The 16,455-nt window shown below is 35.4% G+C and overlaps 1 protein-coding gene across 16 annotated transcripts in view; it reads right to left on the bottom strand.

Annotated features, from left to right (window-relative positions):
- The window catches only part of BIRC6 (baculoviral IAP repeat containing 6), a 230,751-nt gene that overhangs the window by 6,178 nt on the left and 208,118 nt on the right, over positions 1-16,455 (bottom strand). For all 16 annotated transcript variants that reach the window (XM_025454221.3, XM_025454229.3, XM_035700797.2 and 13 more), the window contains 5 exons: positions 15,892-16,109; positions 14,080-14,241; positions 11,102-11,179; positions 5,163-5,351; positions 369-503 (listed from right to left, as the gene is read on the bottom strand). In XM_025454221.3, the coding sequence (XP_025310006.1) occupies positions 369-503; positions 5,163-5,351; positions 11,102-11,179; positions 14,080-14,241; positions 15,892-16,109 (782 nt within the window). The remainder of the gene's footprint in view (positions 1-368; positions 504-5,162; positions 5,352-11,101; positions 11,180-14,079; positions 14,242-15,891; positions 16,110-16,455) is intronic.

Below are 16,455 nucleotides of genomic sequence, written 5' to 3'. Positions count from 1 at the left end.
AAAAAAGTCCTTCAGGGGAGAGATGGGAACAGAGAGGGGAGCCAGAGTCATTGGTGTGGAGAACTGGTGGTGGGGACCTTGGGTAGATTGAAAAGTAAACTGCAAAAGACAAAAGGGAAAAGAACAAAAACTCATTCACAGAGCACACGTTGTTGTCAACATCCTTTTCAGGAAGTGTCAACTCGCTGTCAAATTTAATCTATCTTTTCTACAGACTTTTGGGTAGTAATTTAGGCCTCTGAACTTAAAATAAATGTTTCTTTGAATCCTTCTGATTCCTTTACCACTGGTGACTACGGCTCTACCAATGAATATAGGACTCTTTGACCAAAGCCACCAAGGGGCTCCTGTTAGGAAGGCTCACTCACCTTGAGAGCTGCTGCATGGTGGGACATAGTTCTGCCTACCCGCTTATCACTGCTGTACTGCTGGATGTCTGCAATCCACTCCTCACACTGGGCCATGATCTCAACTCTCTTCAAGTAAAAATGTTTGTGTATAACCTTAAGAATAAAACAACCAAGGGAACAAAATGTGTTCAGGTCAGAATTTAGAAGACAAAATAAGTGGCATTACAAAGAAATGAAATTTAAAAGACAATTGCAATCATTTTGTCTCCACAAAACTCAATTTAGTGAATTTTACATTAACAAGGAAGAATCAGGCTAATGATATCAGAAGACATGTTTTGAAATGCCCAGATCTACAGCAACCAGACATTCAAACAGCTAATCATATCACAGAGAGGATAAAGACATATATAATGCAATACCAAGGTAAGCACTGTAAATAAATAGCCAGGAGAAAATAATTAGGAAAGTATTGACAAGAGAAAAACTGTCAAATTTTCTACCTTTAAAACAGAACTCTACAAAAATACCTAAATAAAGACATTACAAATGTCAAAGATATTGATACAGAAATAAGAACAGAGCCATAAAAAAAGGCACTATTATTACTTTCTTAATTTTATCTTCTGGTTAATTTATAGTTAAGATTGTATTTTATAAATAGATAGGGTGTTTATTTATTTGAGAGAGGGAACAAGTGTGGATTGTATTTTATAAAGTTAACTTGTCTTTTTTATTTATTTGAGGGAGAGAGCAAGCTTGCATGCAAGTGGATGTTTGTGGGGGACGGGGGAGGTGTAGAGGGAGAAGGGGAGAGAGAGAATCTTAAGCAGGCTCCAGGCTCAGTGTATAGCCCCACATGGGACTGTATCTCACAACCCTGAGATAGAAACCAAGAGTTAGAGGCTTTAATGACCGAGCCACCCAGGTGCTCCAAAGTTAACCTTCCTTGAAGTCATTGTGGTTTGCATATGGAATTTTTAAAAATTCTCTTGGAAAAGTCAGAATTTCTTCCTGTATAATAAGCAGTAGGAGTCTACTGACAAATTTAAGTGAGAAATTAGACCAATTTGGAAATACTGTAACAGTTAAAAAATACTATTCTGGAGGTGCCTGGGTGGCTCAGTCCATTAAGCATCTACTTTTAACTCAGGTCGTGATCTCAGGGTCCTGGGATGGAGCTTCGCATCAGGCTCCCTACTCAGCGGGAAGCCTGCTTCTCCCTCTCCCTCTGCCACTCCCCTTGCTTGTGCTCTTTCTCTTTTTCTTTCAAATAAATGAAATCTTTTTTTTTAAAGATTTTATTTATTAATTCATGAGAGACACACAGAGAGAGGCAGAGACATAGGTAGGCATAGGGAGGAGAAACAGGCTCCATGCAGGGAGCCCGATGTGGGACTTGATCCTGGGTCTCCAGGACCATGCCCTGAGCGAAAAGCAGACATTCAACCGCTGAGCCACCCAGACATCCCTAAATAAATGAAATCTTAAAAAAAAAAAATACTATTCTATATCCTAGGTGAACCATTATATTCCAAGAAGCTTATCTTCCCTAAAAATGGGCAGTAATACCTACAAAGTATTCTTAGGAAAAATTGGGAAGGGATATAAAATAGCAGTAAGGTACTATTATTACATTTAACAATTGCCGCATTTGATGCCTATGGGGACACAAAAGTAAGGCATAACCTGACACGAAGAACCACAACAAACACAGAACCAGATAGGTGAGCACACCAAAAAAGATAGTTAAAAAACAAAAAGTATGGAATTGTTGAATCACTATATTGTACACCTGAAACTATTAACACTGTATGTTAACTATACTAGAATTAAAATGAAATGAAATAAGATAAAGAAAAAACAAAGAAAAGCAAAAACAAGATCAAAACCCCCCTGGGAATTCAGGGTCACATGTGATTGGGAAAATCAGGAAAGCATTCATAACAGGGGTGCCCCTTGAGAGCTAGGTGAGCTAGGTTCTAAGGAAGAAAAATGATCGCTTCAAATTATACTTATCTGCTTTTTATAAAAGTCACCCCCCAACTGTGAGTTCCTTATGTTAACAGTTTTTCTTCCAGAAAAAAATGTTTATGTATGAACCAACAAATTATACATCAACTGAGTATAAATACTTACACGCTTATTTCAATACATTTTAAAAGTGAAAATAAATAAATAAATAAATAAAAGTGAAGTTCAACATATACAGAAAAGTACACAAATCACATGTACAATTGGATGCATTTTCCCACAGTGCACACGAATGTAATCTCTACTCAGATGAGAAACAGAACATTATCAAGTATGCCAGAAGTCCCCTTTGTGCCTCAAAGATTATCTCATCGATAATTCTCATCCATAGGTATACACTACCCTAACTTCCTCTTTTTCTTTAAAAAACTTTTTTTTGAAGGTGTGTGGGGAGAGAGAGAGAGAGAGAGAGAGAGAGAGAGAGAGAGAGAGAGAATCTTAAGCAGACTTCCCACTGAGCACGGGGCCTGACTCAGGGCTTGGTCTCACAATGCTGAGATTATGACCTGAGTTGAAATCAAGAGTTGGATGCTTAACTGAGTCACCCAGGTGTCTCTCTATTCTGACTTCTTTAAGCATGTTAGTTCACTCATTTCTGAACTTTTTATAAAAAGAATCATGAAAATGAAAAGTACTCTTTTATGCCTGGCTTCTTATGCTTATGTCTATTGATTTTGTTGATAGGCAAGTGAACGGTTTCTAGTTTTTGACAGTTATGAATAATGTTATGAACATTCTCTATACTCAATATGTACCAAATTTCTATGAAGCACATACCAAGTAGTGGAACTGCTAGTCATTCAGCATATATTCAGCTGATCAGATCCTGCCAAAAGAGTTTTCCAAAGAGGCTATACTGATTTATATTCCTGTCAGAAGTGCATCAGAGTTCCAGTTGCTGCACATCCTAACATCCAGTATCAAAAGCCTTTAAATTCCTAGAATGCTGAAGAATAAGAAGGCAGGGGCTAGACAAGGTAGGGCTTTGTAGGCCATGGTAAGGACTTGGGGTTTTTCTTCATATAATGCGAAGTCAGCGGAGTGAGATGATGAGATTATGTGTGGAGAATCTCTGTAGAGGGACAAAACTGGATGCAGGAAAACCAGTGAGGAAACTACTTTAACGGTCCAAGTAAGAGGTAATGGTGGCTTGAAATAGGTCAGTCATGGTAAAGATGGTTTTAACCACCGGTTTTGATTATGTTTTGAAGAATGGAGCCCAACAGGATTTGTCATTACACTGAATGTGTTATGTTAGGAAAAGAATCAAGTCACAGGTGGTAAAAGTTTAGGGCTTAAATGATGGTGCTTTTACTGAAAGAGAGAAGGAAGGAAGAATCAAGAGTCCAGTTTTGGGACACCTGGGTGGCTCAGCAGTTGAGCACCTGCCTTAGGCCCAGGGCCTGATCCTGGAGTCCCGGGATCGAGTCCCACACAGGGCTCTCTGTATAGAGCCTGCTTCTCTCTTTCCCTGTATCTATCTCTGCCTCTCTTTTGGTCTCTCTCATGAAAAATAAATAAAATCTTAAAAAAAAAAAGAGTCCAGTTTTAGTGTTAAAATAACTTTAGTACAATCCAGTAGACTTATCAAGTAGTTTATATATCTGGATTCACTCTTTGAATCTTAAGGCTAAAAGAAGGTCAGTTTCTGCCCTTGAAAAACTTATATTCTCCTTTCATAGCATGAATTTCTTCAGTGCACTTGAGTTCTGAGTACCTTAGCGCAGTGCCTAAGAACAGCTGACATTCAATATGGGTGCAAAATGAATTACTTAAAATAAGTAACTCAAGCTTGAAAAGGGGCAGAATACACTTCAGAGCACAAAGAAATACTTGTTTGTATTTCCAGTAATATGAAGAAAAGTGATTTCCTATGGAATTTCAAGGTAAATTTCAAGCCTTTGTGAAAATAAAAACCCAACTTTATCATTCAAAGTGTGAATTCATTTAGTAATAACAAAAGTGAAAGAAGAAATGATCTTTTTGCATTCTTTCAAAGTATACTCATCATTGCTATTTGATAAGGAGGATTTCAGGTACAATGCTAACACAGTAGCCACACATAACTGCTTAGTTAGCTTAAAAATCAATTTGCTGGCAGATAACATGCCAATTTTTCCTCTAAAATGTTGAGTGTCTAGTACAATTTAAGAAACTGATGATGAAGAAAAGCAATTTTTAAAAAGAAACATGTTTCACAATACAGTTAAAATAAGATGTGATAAAGTAGTTTGATACCACGGATGAAGAATACAATCATACTTTAGGAAGATTGTGGAGAGACAACTAACCACAGGAATAGTCCCTTTTCAGAATGTGGTGAAATAAAAAGTACTTGTGAATATGAAGACAGGTTTCAGAAACTTACTAAGTCCAACTTTATCCTAAAGGAAAGAAGAGGTCTTTTCGATATTCACACATGGATATTAGTTTAAGGGAAAAATTTCTATCTGCAAGACAAATGTAGAAAGTACCTTGACCTCTAATAAAAAAGAGTTATTTTTATGAGGACTATTTTAATAAAATAGACAGTTTGCTAGTAGAATGCTAACTGTTAAAAATAAGAAATTTAAAAATTGTCCCCAAATATAGTCAGATGCCTTTTAGAAAGTAGGGGGTTTTAAAATTCGCTTCTATTTATATTATTACTTATCTTTTATGATTAAAAAGTATAGTTTAGTATACCACAGATTGTCTAAATATAGTCAAGTACAATACTAACAAACTATATTCTATAATGTCTTTAATAAAGTGTTTCATTAATTTTATTGAACATACCTCTTTAAAGCATGGTGAAGGGTTTCTGATTTGTTCTAGCATTGCCCACTTAACCGTTGCTTGTCTAATGTTTCCATCGTATTCTCGAGAACTCTGTGTGCCACTGGGAGTGCCTCTAGACCGTTCATATCCTGGTTCATTAAAATAAGGCTCAGCTACTAATATAAGGGACTGAACAGACACCAACACCTGAGGAACAAAGAAATAAAGACAAGCTATAATGGGACATTTTTATTACTAGGAAACCGTATCTTTTAATATGTTCTCCATATATTTTTATCACCATAAAATGGGTGTTAATCATTAGGACACTGAAATACTGTATTATTAAAAGTAAAATTAAAATAGGTACAGTAGACTCATATAGTATTTGTATATTTTATGTTCTTGAATCCTTGAAAAAAATAAAGATATTTCTTGAAACTGCTTAAAAAAAACCCATTTGTTTATAAACATCCTACGCCAATTTAAATATTATTGTGCTTGCACTGCCCTGATTCTCAAAAAGCATAATGCTAACCATGCACTCTTAATACTCACTTGTAAGAAAAAAACTAGGCATGAGGCAATCTTTATTTTTACTCCAAGGAAAATACTTTTTAAAAGGTATCTCGTATTTGCCTTTTAAAAAAAAAAAGATTTATTTATTTATTTTAGAGACATATTACAAGTGTGAGGGGCCAAGGGAGAGGGAGAGAGAATCTCAAGCTGACTCTGCACTGAGTGTAAAGTCCAATGTGGGGTTTGATCTTACAACGCTGAGATCATGAACTGAGCTGAAATGAAGATTCAGCTGCTTAGCCAACTGCTCCACTCAGGTGCTCGTGCATTTTAAAACATATACCACTTTGGAAGTACACAAATGCCTCTTTTTTTTTTTTTTTCAGTGAACTCAACAATATAGGAGTCATAATATTTACTTTATGGAATTTTCTGGAGCATTGGATTATCTGACTTGTTCAGTCATTTTATTTCATGGCACACTTTACTGTAGCCATAAACTGGGAATGAAAAAACAGTACATTAATAAATCCCTGAAAAGAAAAAAATTTCTCTTTTTTAAAAGGACTTGATTTTTAAATATTAAAAGTTATCTAGCTCTGAGAACAATGTATAATATGTAAGTCAGAGACCACAGTAGACAGAATAACTTAACCCTTCACAACTTTTTTCGGTCATCTGTAAAATGAAGACAGCACCTACATAAAAATTGGCTGTGAGAATTAAATAAACTTTTGTGGCAGCAAAGTAGTAGTGCTCACTAAATAAATTTAATTAATATACAGTAGCTACTCTTTCTTTCAGTAAAAATCAAAGCATGCATCCAGAAGAAGTAAAATACAAAACAAAATTATTTCTACTCTGAAAATAAAAGTCTTTTTACCCTATGTAACAGATGCCTGCAAAAAAGCGGTCAGCATGAGTTCCATTTTGATCAACAAAACTTAAAAGTACTACCTGGATCAAACAAAAAAATACTGTTTATCATAGCTACATCTGCCTAAAATGTTTTCTCAGAACATGAACTGACATTTTTTTATTTTTTTAAATTTTTTTTTAAGGATTTTATTTATTCATTCATGAGAGAGAGAGAGAGAGGCAGAGACACAGGCAGAGGGAGGAGAAGCAGGCTCAAGGCAGGGAGCCTGATGCGGGAATCGATCCTAAGACTCCAGGATCATGCCCTGGGCCAAAGGCAGGCGCTAAACGGCTGAGCCACCCAGGGATCCCCATGAACTGACACTGAATTGGTAATTAACTGGAAAACATTTACTACATAACATAGTATATTGTATATATAGCTATACTTAAGTTAATAATAAACAGTTATATTTTCATTCTGTAATGGAGGGTCACTAACTCCTAGTCAATCCTCTGATCCTTTAACAAAGTCATGAGTTACAGACCTTTATTCATGGGTTAAATTTACAGTCCCTCTCCTCTTTAGTTTTATATTAGTATCCACAAAAGTGCAAGAAGTTTCCATTGTAATTAGTTCAGAACTGACCAAATAAAAAACCATGTACCAGCTTCCTTTTACTATCTGTGTCAAAACAAAAAAATTAACCCTGTTGTGTGGTCTTCTACTAGGCTATTTAAGTAGTCAGCAGTAAGTCTCCTACAATTTTATATATTCATTTGGTCACTATACTCCTACCACTATCCATTCTTGTGACTTATTCTTCAGAATATACACTGATTTTCTATATGCCTCCCTCTGCCCCACATCGTTTAAGAGTTATTAAACTTTTGATTTCCTGTATTTTCATGTTGCATCTAAAATTTTATTACAGATATTTCAAGCATAAGAAAGTAGAGTTTATAATCCAAAATATTAACTTGCAACAAGAAATTATATTTTAAGAAATAATAACATCTTTGGTGTAAAGGAAACAATTAGTAAAATGCTTTTAGCCTTTTAAAATAGTTAAGTACCTGCCTCTGGAAAATTATGCTGATAATGAGGAGGACTATAAAACAATGAATGATTTCCATAACTTTCCATTTTAAGAAAAAATAGATATAAAATATATATAAAAATATGAATATATGTATATAATATAAATAAGACTTTTGATTTTAAATTGTGCTAATAGTTAAGACTATTATTACTATGTTACTGCTGGATATAAGACCTATGGCCTAAGAATACAATATGTGATATTTTTATACAAATAACCATGATTCTTTAAGAATCTCACTACAGAGAAACCAAGCAATTCTATTAAAGCTTGCCACTGTTCAAAATAGTTTGGAGTTGTTTTTAATTGTATATAACCTTCAAAAAATTTCTGTGGAAAAAAAAATTTCTGTGGAATACTTTCATTCTGGCAAAAGTGCTTTTATTTATTTATTTTTTTAAGGATTTTATTTTATTTATTCATGAGAGACAGAGAGAGAGAAAGAGAGAGAGGCAGAGACACAGGCAGAAGGAGAAGCAGGCTCCATGTAGGCAGTCTGACACGGGACTCGGGTCTCCAGGATCAAGCCCTGGGGTGAAGGCAGTGCTAAAACACTGAGCCACCCGGGCTTCCTAGAGTGCTTTTATCCTTTGTGCCCATGTGATAAATAAAAAGGCAAAACAAGGGCAGCCCCGGTGGCGCAGCGGTTCAGCGCCGCCTACAGCCCAGGGTGTGATCCTGGAGACCCAGGATCGAGTCCCACATCCGGCTCCTTGCATGGAACCTGCTTCTCCCTCTGCCTGTGTCTCTGCGCCTCTCTCTCTCTCTCTCTCTCTGTGTCTCTCATGAATAAATAAATAAATCTTAAAAAAAAAAAAAAAAAAAGGCAAAACAACAGTGGCCCCCAAAATCTAACCAAGAAGAAATTAAATAATCTTCCCTGAGCCTCTCTAGTCTGCCCCTGAAGAAAGTATCAGAGGATACTGAGCAATGTGTTCCTGCTTACATGCATGTTTCTTGTATAATGTTAATAAAACCTCACAAAAGATTAATATTTCTAAAGAATACAGATGCAAAAATCCTCAGTATATATATCCAGTAATATATAAAAAGAATTATATGCCAAGAGACCAAGTAGGATTTATCCCAGAATGCAAGGCTTATCTAACATCCAAAAATTAATATAATACATTGTATTAATAAACTAAAGAAACAAAAATAGTAGAATCATTTCAACAGACGCAGAGAAAGCATCTGATGAAATCTAACATCCATTCATAAATAAAAATACTCAACAAACCAGGAGTAAAGAGGTATATGCTCCACATGAAGAGAATTTGTGAAAAACTCACAGATAATATGATCTCAATGGAGAAAGACAAAGTCTTCCCCCTAAGATCTGGAGGAAGACAAGGCTATTCACTTTTGCCACAGAAAAGAGAGCGCCGACTTGCTCCTGCCCAAGTCAATTTGCAACAGATCTGAAAACCTAGATTCAGGAAACTATCTAAAATAAAGAGAATATCATATAGTTGCTGTATAATTTATAAAACTAAAAAAATTACAAGTAAAATATTTAGTCAATAATGGAGTCACAGTTCAATTATAGTATATGAACTCAAAAGATTATTAATAGCAATTAGAAATTATAAAAATACAACTCGGAAAAATGGATATGCTCTAATATTAAGTGAACAGAAGTGTACAAATGCTATATCTACTATGTTAATTCTCGCTCTGTGAACTATATATATGACAAGAAAACCCCTAAAAGAAATGTATAGAAAGGATAATTTTTATTTATGGGTACTTAAGTTTCCAAACTTGTAAGACATATACCCTTGAGCTTAAGTTACTTTATTTGACAAGATTTTCTGTATATATTAGGTATACAGGCAATATAAAAGCTAAAATCAAATCAAATTTTAAACTAAGAAACCTTGAAAATTAATTATAAATTTATTTTAAAAATTATATAAATTCAACAAAAACTTCAATTCTCAGCTAACACTAATTTACTTCATGAAAAACAGAATATCTCTGAACTTCCTTTTGTAGTAAAACTCATCATAAGCTTAGTTTGACAAGAGTAATACACATAAAAAATATTTCAAAGTTTTTGGACTAGAATCAAATAATCATTTCTAAAATGTAGTAGTAGTTACTTGGGAGGAATATTCTAGTAACTGTAAGAAAACAGTTCTCTGCATGAATCATGTAACTTCTTTTTTCTTGGTCTAGACATTAACAAAAAGGGAAAAATTATTGATACTATTTTCTTAGTTCATGAGGATGCTGCAAAGCCTTTTCAGAAAACCAAAAAAGTGACATCCGAAAGAATTTTCTCTTCTTCTCTTTCTTCTTTCTTTCTTTCTTTCTTTCTTTCTTTCTTTCTTTCTTTCTTTCTTTCTTTCTTTCTTTCTTTCTTTCTTCTTTCTTTTTCTTTCTTCCTCCCTCTCTCTCTCTCTATCTTTCCTTCCTTCCTTCCTTTCTTTCTCCTTCCTTCCTTCCTTCCTTCCTTCCTTCCTTCCTTCCTTCCTTCCTTCCTTCCTTTCCTTCCTTTCCTTCCTTTCCTTCCTTTCCTTCCTTTCATGTATGTATGTATGTATGTATGTATGTATGTATTTATTTGCCAGAGAGAGAGAGAGAACGCACACACAAGCAAGAGCACCAGGCAGGGGGAGAGGGAGAAGCAGACCCCCTGCAGAGGCGGAAGCCCAATGCAGGACTCGATCCAGGGACCCTGGGATCACGACCTGAGTTGAAGGCCTAACTGACTGAGCCACCCAGGCACCCCTTAAACACTAAACTTTAACTGTGAGTTTGAACTACTATGAGCAATAATGATTTATTTCTGCTTCCTCAATAAACAAGGAAAAAAGTTAATCCATATTATTAATATGCTTACCTATCTCTTTACTGAGACTCTGAATTAAGTTAAAGTATCAACAAAAAGCATTCGATGGGATATTATATAACATATTATGTGCTTAAGTGGATGTGGAAATTAATTTCCAAAATTTAAGACTATGAAATGTGTGTGTCAAATGCTCTGCAAAATAAGAACTACAAATCCCAAGTTTTATGACTTTTAGGACAGTGCTTCAGAGCCTCAGATGAGTCCCATTATTAAGGAGATTACAGAAAAATCATATTATGTGTAGAAGAAAATGTACTTCTAGTAGTTTATTAAATTCTACTCACATGAGTTGAAGCCCGGTAGTGACTGGGAGATAGGAGAAAATTATCAGTCTTACGTTATCTTTTTGCACCATAGCATAAGGGCAACTTAGGGATTTTTTAAATATTTATTTATTTGGATTTTTTTAAACATAATTTTGAAAAAGTGCAACTTTCATCTTATGTCTTAAGATTCTAAATTTCAGACGAGACTCCACTGTATTAACTGCTCACCTATAAGCTATTCACCTATAGCTTTTTTTGGTTTACTATGTTTATTCTTGGTCACCAAAATAAATTTTTAAAAACATAGATAGTTCTTTATTTTTTAAGTAAAACTCAGAGAAATGTGTTTACTTGCAAAAAGCTTGAGGTCTGAGGATTCCACTTCTCTTCTGGTCTTCCATGCCACGTATTTAAGATACTTAAACACACCTGAGGAAGAAGAGAAGAAAGCATAACAGAACTGAGTGCTTTTTAAAAGCAAACTGTTGCAACTAGAAGCAAAAATGAAATGCTATAACGTCAGAGTATCTGTTTTATGTACCCCAACAAAACACTAAGAGTCAATAAGAACAAGTTGGCATCTTCAGATGTGATCCAAGATCTGTATGGCATTATAATTCCTTCATAATGAAAAATGAATCAGTAACTATTACATGTTAATACAAATAATGTATTTTTTAATGAAAAATAACTCTTTGCGAAACCAAAAAAAAATTTCAGGAGGAAAAGTAGTACCATTTTACATTAAAAAGACTGCCCTTGGAGCACCTGGGTGACTCAGTCCATTAAGTGTCTGCCTTGGACTCAGGTCATAATATCAGGGTCCTGGGATGGAGCCTTAAGTCAAGCTCCCTGCTCAGTGAGGAGTCTGCTTCTCCCTCTGCCCATCCCTACAGCTTGTGCCCTCTCTCCCTCTCTCTCTCAAATAAATAAATAAAATCTTAAAAAAAATCTCTCTCAAAATTTTTTAAGTTTTCAAAATGGATATGGCTTAATAGAAGAAATCTTGATTTCCCTATCTGCCTCTATATTCAATTGTTACAACATATTGTTTTGGTTGAAGTATACAGATAAAACCTAGCTTCATGGCAGCCCGGGTGGCCCAGCGGTTTAGCGCCGCCTTCAGCCCAGGGTGTGATCCTGGAGACCCGGGATCGAGTCCCATGTCGGGCTTCCTGCATGGAGCCTGCTTCTCCCTCTGCCTGTGTCTCTGCCTCTCTCTCTGTGTGTCTATCATAAATAAATAAAATATTAAAAAAAAAAACCTAGCTTCACATAAACATGAAGTTGGAAGGGGAGGACCCCATCAGCCTCCTGAAAAGCCCCTGAGGATCTTCTGGGTTCCTCAGAACAAATTTTACAACCCAGATACTTGTTCACTCAGACAGCAAGAATGAACTCAAACTATCTGCCAAAGAGAGGTCAAGAGGCCATTCTGGAAAAAACAGATCTGGGGACATTTTATCTATATTTGTAAACTAATAATTTCATATAATAGGCAGCTGATTTGGAAAATAAGTGGTCCTTAATAAAGCAGAGAAGTCCATCTCCTTGCTATTCTTGCGATTACTCTGTGACTGAAATAATGCAAAATACACTAATTCATTTAGGATATAGTTGTATTAATAATTTAAAGAGACTTATATCTGAATAGCTCTGTATATTATTATTTAAGGTACTGTCAGACATTTGATTTTTAGAGCATTCCTGTGACTATGAAGGCAGGTATTCTTACCTCTATCTATAGATCTAGAATCCAAGGTTAAATGTTACCAGTGTACAATACAGCAAAGACTATATAAATCAGGATATTCAACTCTCAGGTCCTTATCTGCTTCCCTATACCATTAAGTCTGTTTTTGTTTTGTTTTGTTTTGTTTTTAGAGAGAGGGAGGGAGAGAGGAGAGGGAATCTCACTGGAGATTCCCAGTGTGGAAGCTAAATCAGGGTTCAATCTCACGACCTTGAGATCATGATCTGAGCAGAAATCAAGAGTTGGATGGATGCTTAACTGAGCCACCCAAGCGCCCCTATACCATTACGTCTTAAGGAAGTAATTTCTTAAGTAAAATTTAACATTTTACACTTAAATTCTATTCAGATTCTAGTCTCTCTCTTGAGTAAAGCCAACATTGCCATATCTTCTTTTCAGTTCAGTCAAAAAATATCTATTCTTCGCTCTTCCACTAAAGTAAGGTTTACTGGGCAGCCCCGGTGGCTCAGTGGTGTGGCGCCGCCTTCAGCCCAGGGTGTGATCCTGGAGACCTGGGATCGAGTCCCACATCGGGCTCCCTGCATGGAGCCTGCTTCTCCCTCTGCCTGTGTCTCTGCTTCTCTCTCCTCTCTGTGTATTCTCATGAATAAATAAATAAAATCTTTAAAAAAAAAAATAAAGTAAGGTTTATTTATCTCTGGTTAAATCTCCTGCAATAAACTCACAAAACAAATCCCAGTTTTATGATTTAAGTTTATGATGAAGACAAAACCAAGGGAAAACTTAATCCACCTTTAATAAACCAGATCAACTTCAAAAACTTGCTTCTCTCATATCATCAAAGAAATGTCTCCTTGTGAAGTCTATACATTTTTTCTGACCGTCTAGTAATTTTTAAACATGAAATACTTCCAGCATGGAATTCACTGCTGTAATTCCATCAAGTTACCCAAAATTACTTTGAAAAGTGATGATTGTTCTTTTAAATCTAATTTTAATAGTTTTACTGCCATATGAAATGCTTATTATACCTCTTAGTCAACTTCCCTTTTAGATAGAATGCATCTTCCTATTTGTAAGAAAATATAAAACATTTCAACATAAATTGTCAAAAATAAGTTTACAATTATATGTATCATGAAAAACATGGATAGCTACGAAAGCAAAAAAAAAAAAAATGATGATACGCAAAAAAGGAATACAGAGTTGACAAGACCATGCTTTTGCCATTCAACTATCCTGAGGTATTTGTGAAAAGATAACTGGAATTGGAGGTACAGAAAGTAAAAAAAGGTGAGAGGCAAAGACAGACACTTGGCTCTACTACCTCCTGAGTGAAGAAAGCTCTCAACTGGCCAAGGGATATGTTGAGTAAGTTAGTCCCTCAGTAACTTCTTAAGACTCTAAGTGCATCTCAACACTGTTGTTTCTGCCTTTTTTGGTTCCTTCTCTCTCTCATTCCTCAGGCTAATCTTTGCATATAGGAAAGAGAAGCACGAAGAAAGCCACATAACTCTCAGAAGGAGATAACCAAAAGAAAGTTTTTGTTTAAATTACAAAGAACCTTGGGTTTCAACACTTTGGCATTAGAAACAAAAGGCCAAAATTACATTACCTTGCCATCATTATAAAGGTTTGGATTGAATCGCACGCTATGACCACCAGTTGTCTCTAGATTCACAAGAGGGGGTGAACTGGGATAATCTTGAGGAAAATATACGTCGAACTCAAAGCAGCCATTTGCATAAGGGGTGTCCGCTGGACCAGTTATCAGAACCTAGTATGCATATACAAATACACAAAAGTCCATGTCACTATTCCTAAACACTGCTTGCTATTTAGAAAAACACAATCCAACATGAAATAAGAACAACCTTCTTATATCCTATATACATTTCCACCAGAGTGTGTTAAAAATGAGGTTAAAAGTTAAAAATAACATGAGTAGGAAATGGTGTTAGATTAGGATTAAAGTTATTTAGTTCTGGTGAAAATGGGCTATTAAAAGAAAGATGGCATAACATCTTATGCCTTTTAATATTAAATCAAATACCTTTTAATATTAAGTTACTATTTTTCTGAGAGCTTTCCTTCATGATATTTCCTATAGTATTCAACAATTTGAAATTTTGCACATACTCATTATCACATCCACAAGGTAGGAGGGTAATTTTCTGCAATACATCTTCAGATAAGTTATATTTTGAGAAGTAACTTAGTTTTAAGTATTTTTCTTTGGGATAATGAGACAAGTAGATAACAAGAATAAAAGTTCTCATGTAACAATTTATGATTTAAAAAAAAAAGGTTTTGAGAGAACAGAGAACTAATAACCCTATGGTGTTTCCCATAGGGTTATTAGTAGTCTAAAAAAAAGCAGAGAACCCAAAAGTGAGTATCAAAATTATTTAATGAATTTTGTTTAAGTCAATGATACTAATTGTGCAAGGCATGAGCAGCAAAGCCTCTGGTACTGAATAGCTGTGTGAAGGCAAGTGGCACTAGACAATCGGTGACAATTCTGATTTATGGTTGGGGGCTCCATGTTGGGATTTTTTTATTTAGGTACATCATAAGGTTTAACAGAGACACAGGCACAAGTCTGAACTTATGTGGTCCATTTAGTGATACAATACTTCCAGAAGCAATCATTCTATAAGTGGCTAGTGTTTGTAACAAGGAAAAGGTAAGAGTGTGGTCAAATAGGCAGTCTATGAGATTTCTACTAAGAAATTATCCAAAAGAGCAAAACAAAGAAGTAAGCAGGCAAAAAAGCACAATAGGTCTTCAAATCAATGTGTCAATAGTTACAGCCGTGTATCTAAGAAGACAGACTATGGAACCCAGAATTAAATAATAAACGTAAAAAATGGTTTGTCACCATTCCTGTCCCTGTCATGTGTCAAATCTTTTAAATTTTCTTGCTGTAGCAATCACTTAGAATTAAGGCCAGGTCACCACAGTGTTAAAACATAAAGGTGCAGTTATTTATTACTGTACTACCATTACTAATTCACAGATCTTATGGTTCTGTAAATATATGAATTTCCTAGAAAATAAAGAAAAAAAAGATAATCTTGAAGACTAATAGTATAAGACACAAGACAAATATCTTAGGTGACAAGGAAGAAATCTTAACACTTTCATCTACTGACCAACATTAAATCTTTTGATACTAAGCTCTTAAAACTATAGGCTGCATACAGCCTTTACTCAAGAAAGGTATTTTGGTATTTTCTTCTGAACTGTTATTTTGAAGAGCAGTCTCATACACATAGTCTAACATTAAAAAAAGGACTCTTCATGAATGTCAAAATGGTCAACAGAATTTTTATTTATTAAAATTCATGTTATTGTTAGTGCTCTGTATGAATATTTGAATAATGACATCAGCTAGAGAGACAAGAGAAGCAGTTGTATGTTCTACCTTCATAATGTCAAGTCGTTCCTCATCACAGCGCACAAACACACTGGAAGAGGATGAAAGAGGCAGTGAGGTTGACAGTGTCACAGCTTCCTGGGCAAGGCGGCGGGCTCGGGCGGCACTGTTTGCATCATTTGCATTTTTCACCTGAGACATGTAGTGGTAATTTACTTTAAAACCCAACTTCCCATCTTCATCCTCAGAAACCATCTCAAATGTATCTAAAAGAAGAAGAAAAGAACACTGAAAAAAAAAAAAAGCACTAGGAATGGAGGATAGTTTTTATACTAACAACAATCGCAAATAAATCTCTAGCCCTTCTTTCACCCCACATGGAGAGGACTGAAGCATGGACGGGAGTGCTGTCAGTGAGACTGTAACAGTGATGTATGGCAGCTGTCACATTTGTGGGGAGCACAGCAGAAGATCCAGAGATCATGAGTCACTGCTGTACACCTGAAATTAGTGGAACACTGTGTGTCAACCATACGCAAATCAAAAAAATTTTAAGACCCCACAAAATGCAGAAGACTGTGAAAAAACAGGAACTATGCATGTTTATGTCAC

This window comes from Canis lupus, chromosome 17, assembly GCF_003254725.2.
Source record: "Canis lupus dingo isolate Sandy chromosome 17, ASM325472v2, whole genome shotgun sequence".
NCBI lineage: Eukaryota > Metazoa > Chordata > Mammalia > Carnivora > Canidae > Canis > Canis lupus.
The sequence above is the reverse complement of the archived record's forward strand: the minus strand, read 5'-3'. Positions and strand labels throughout refer to the sequence as shown.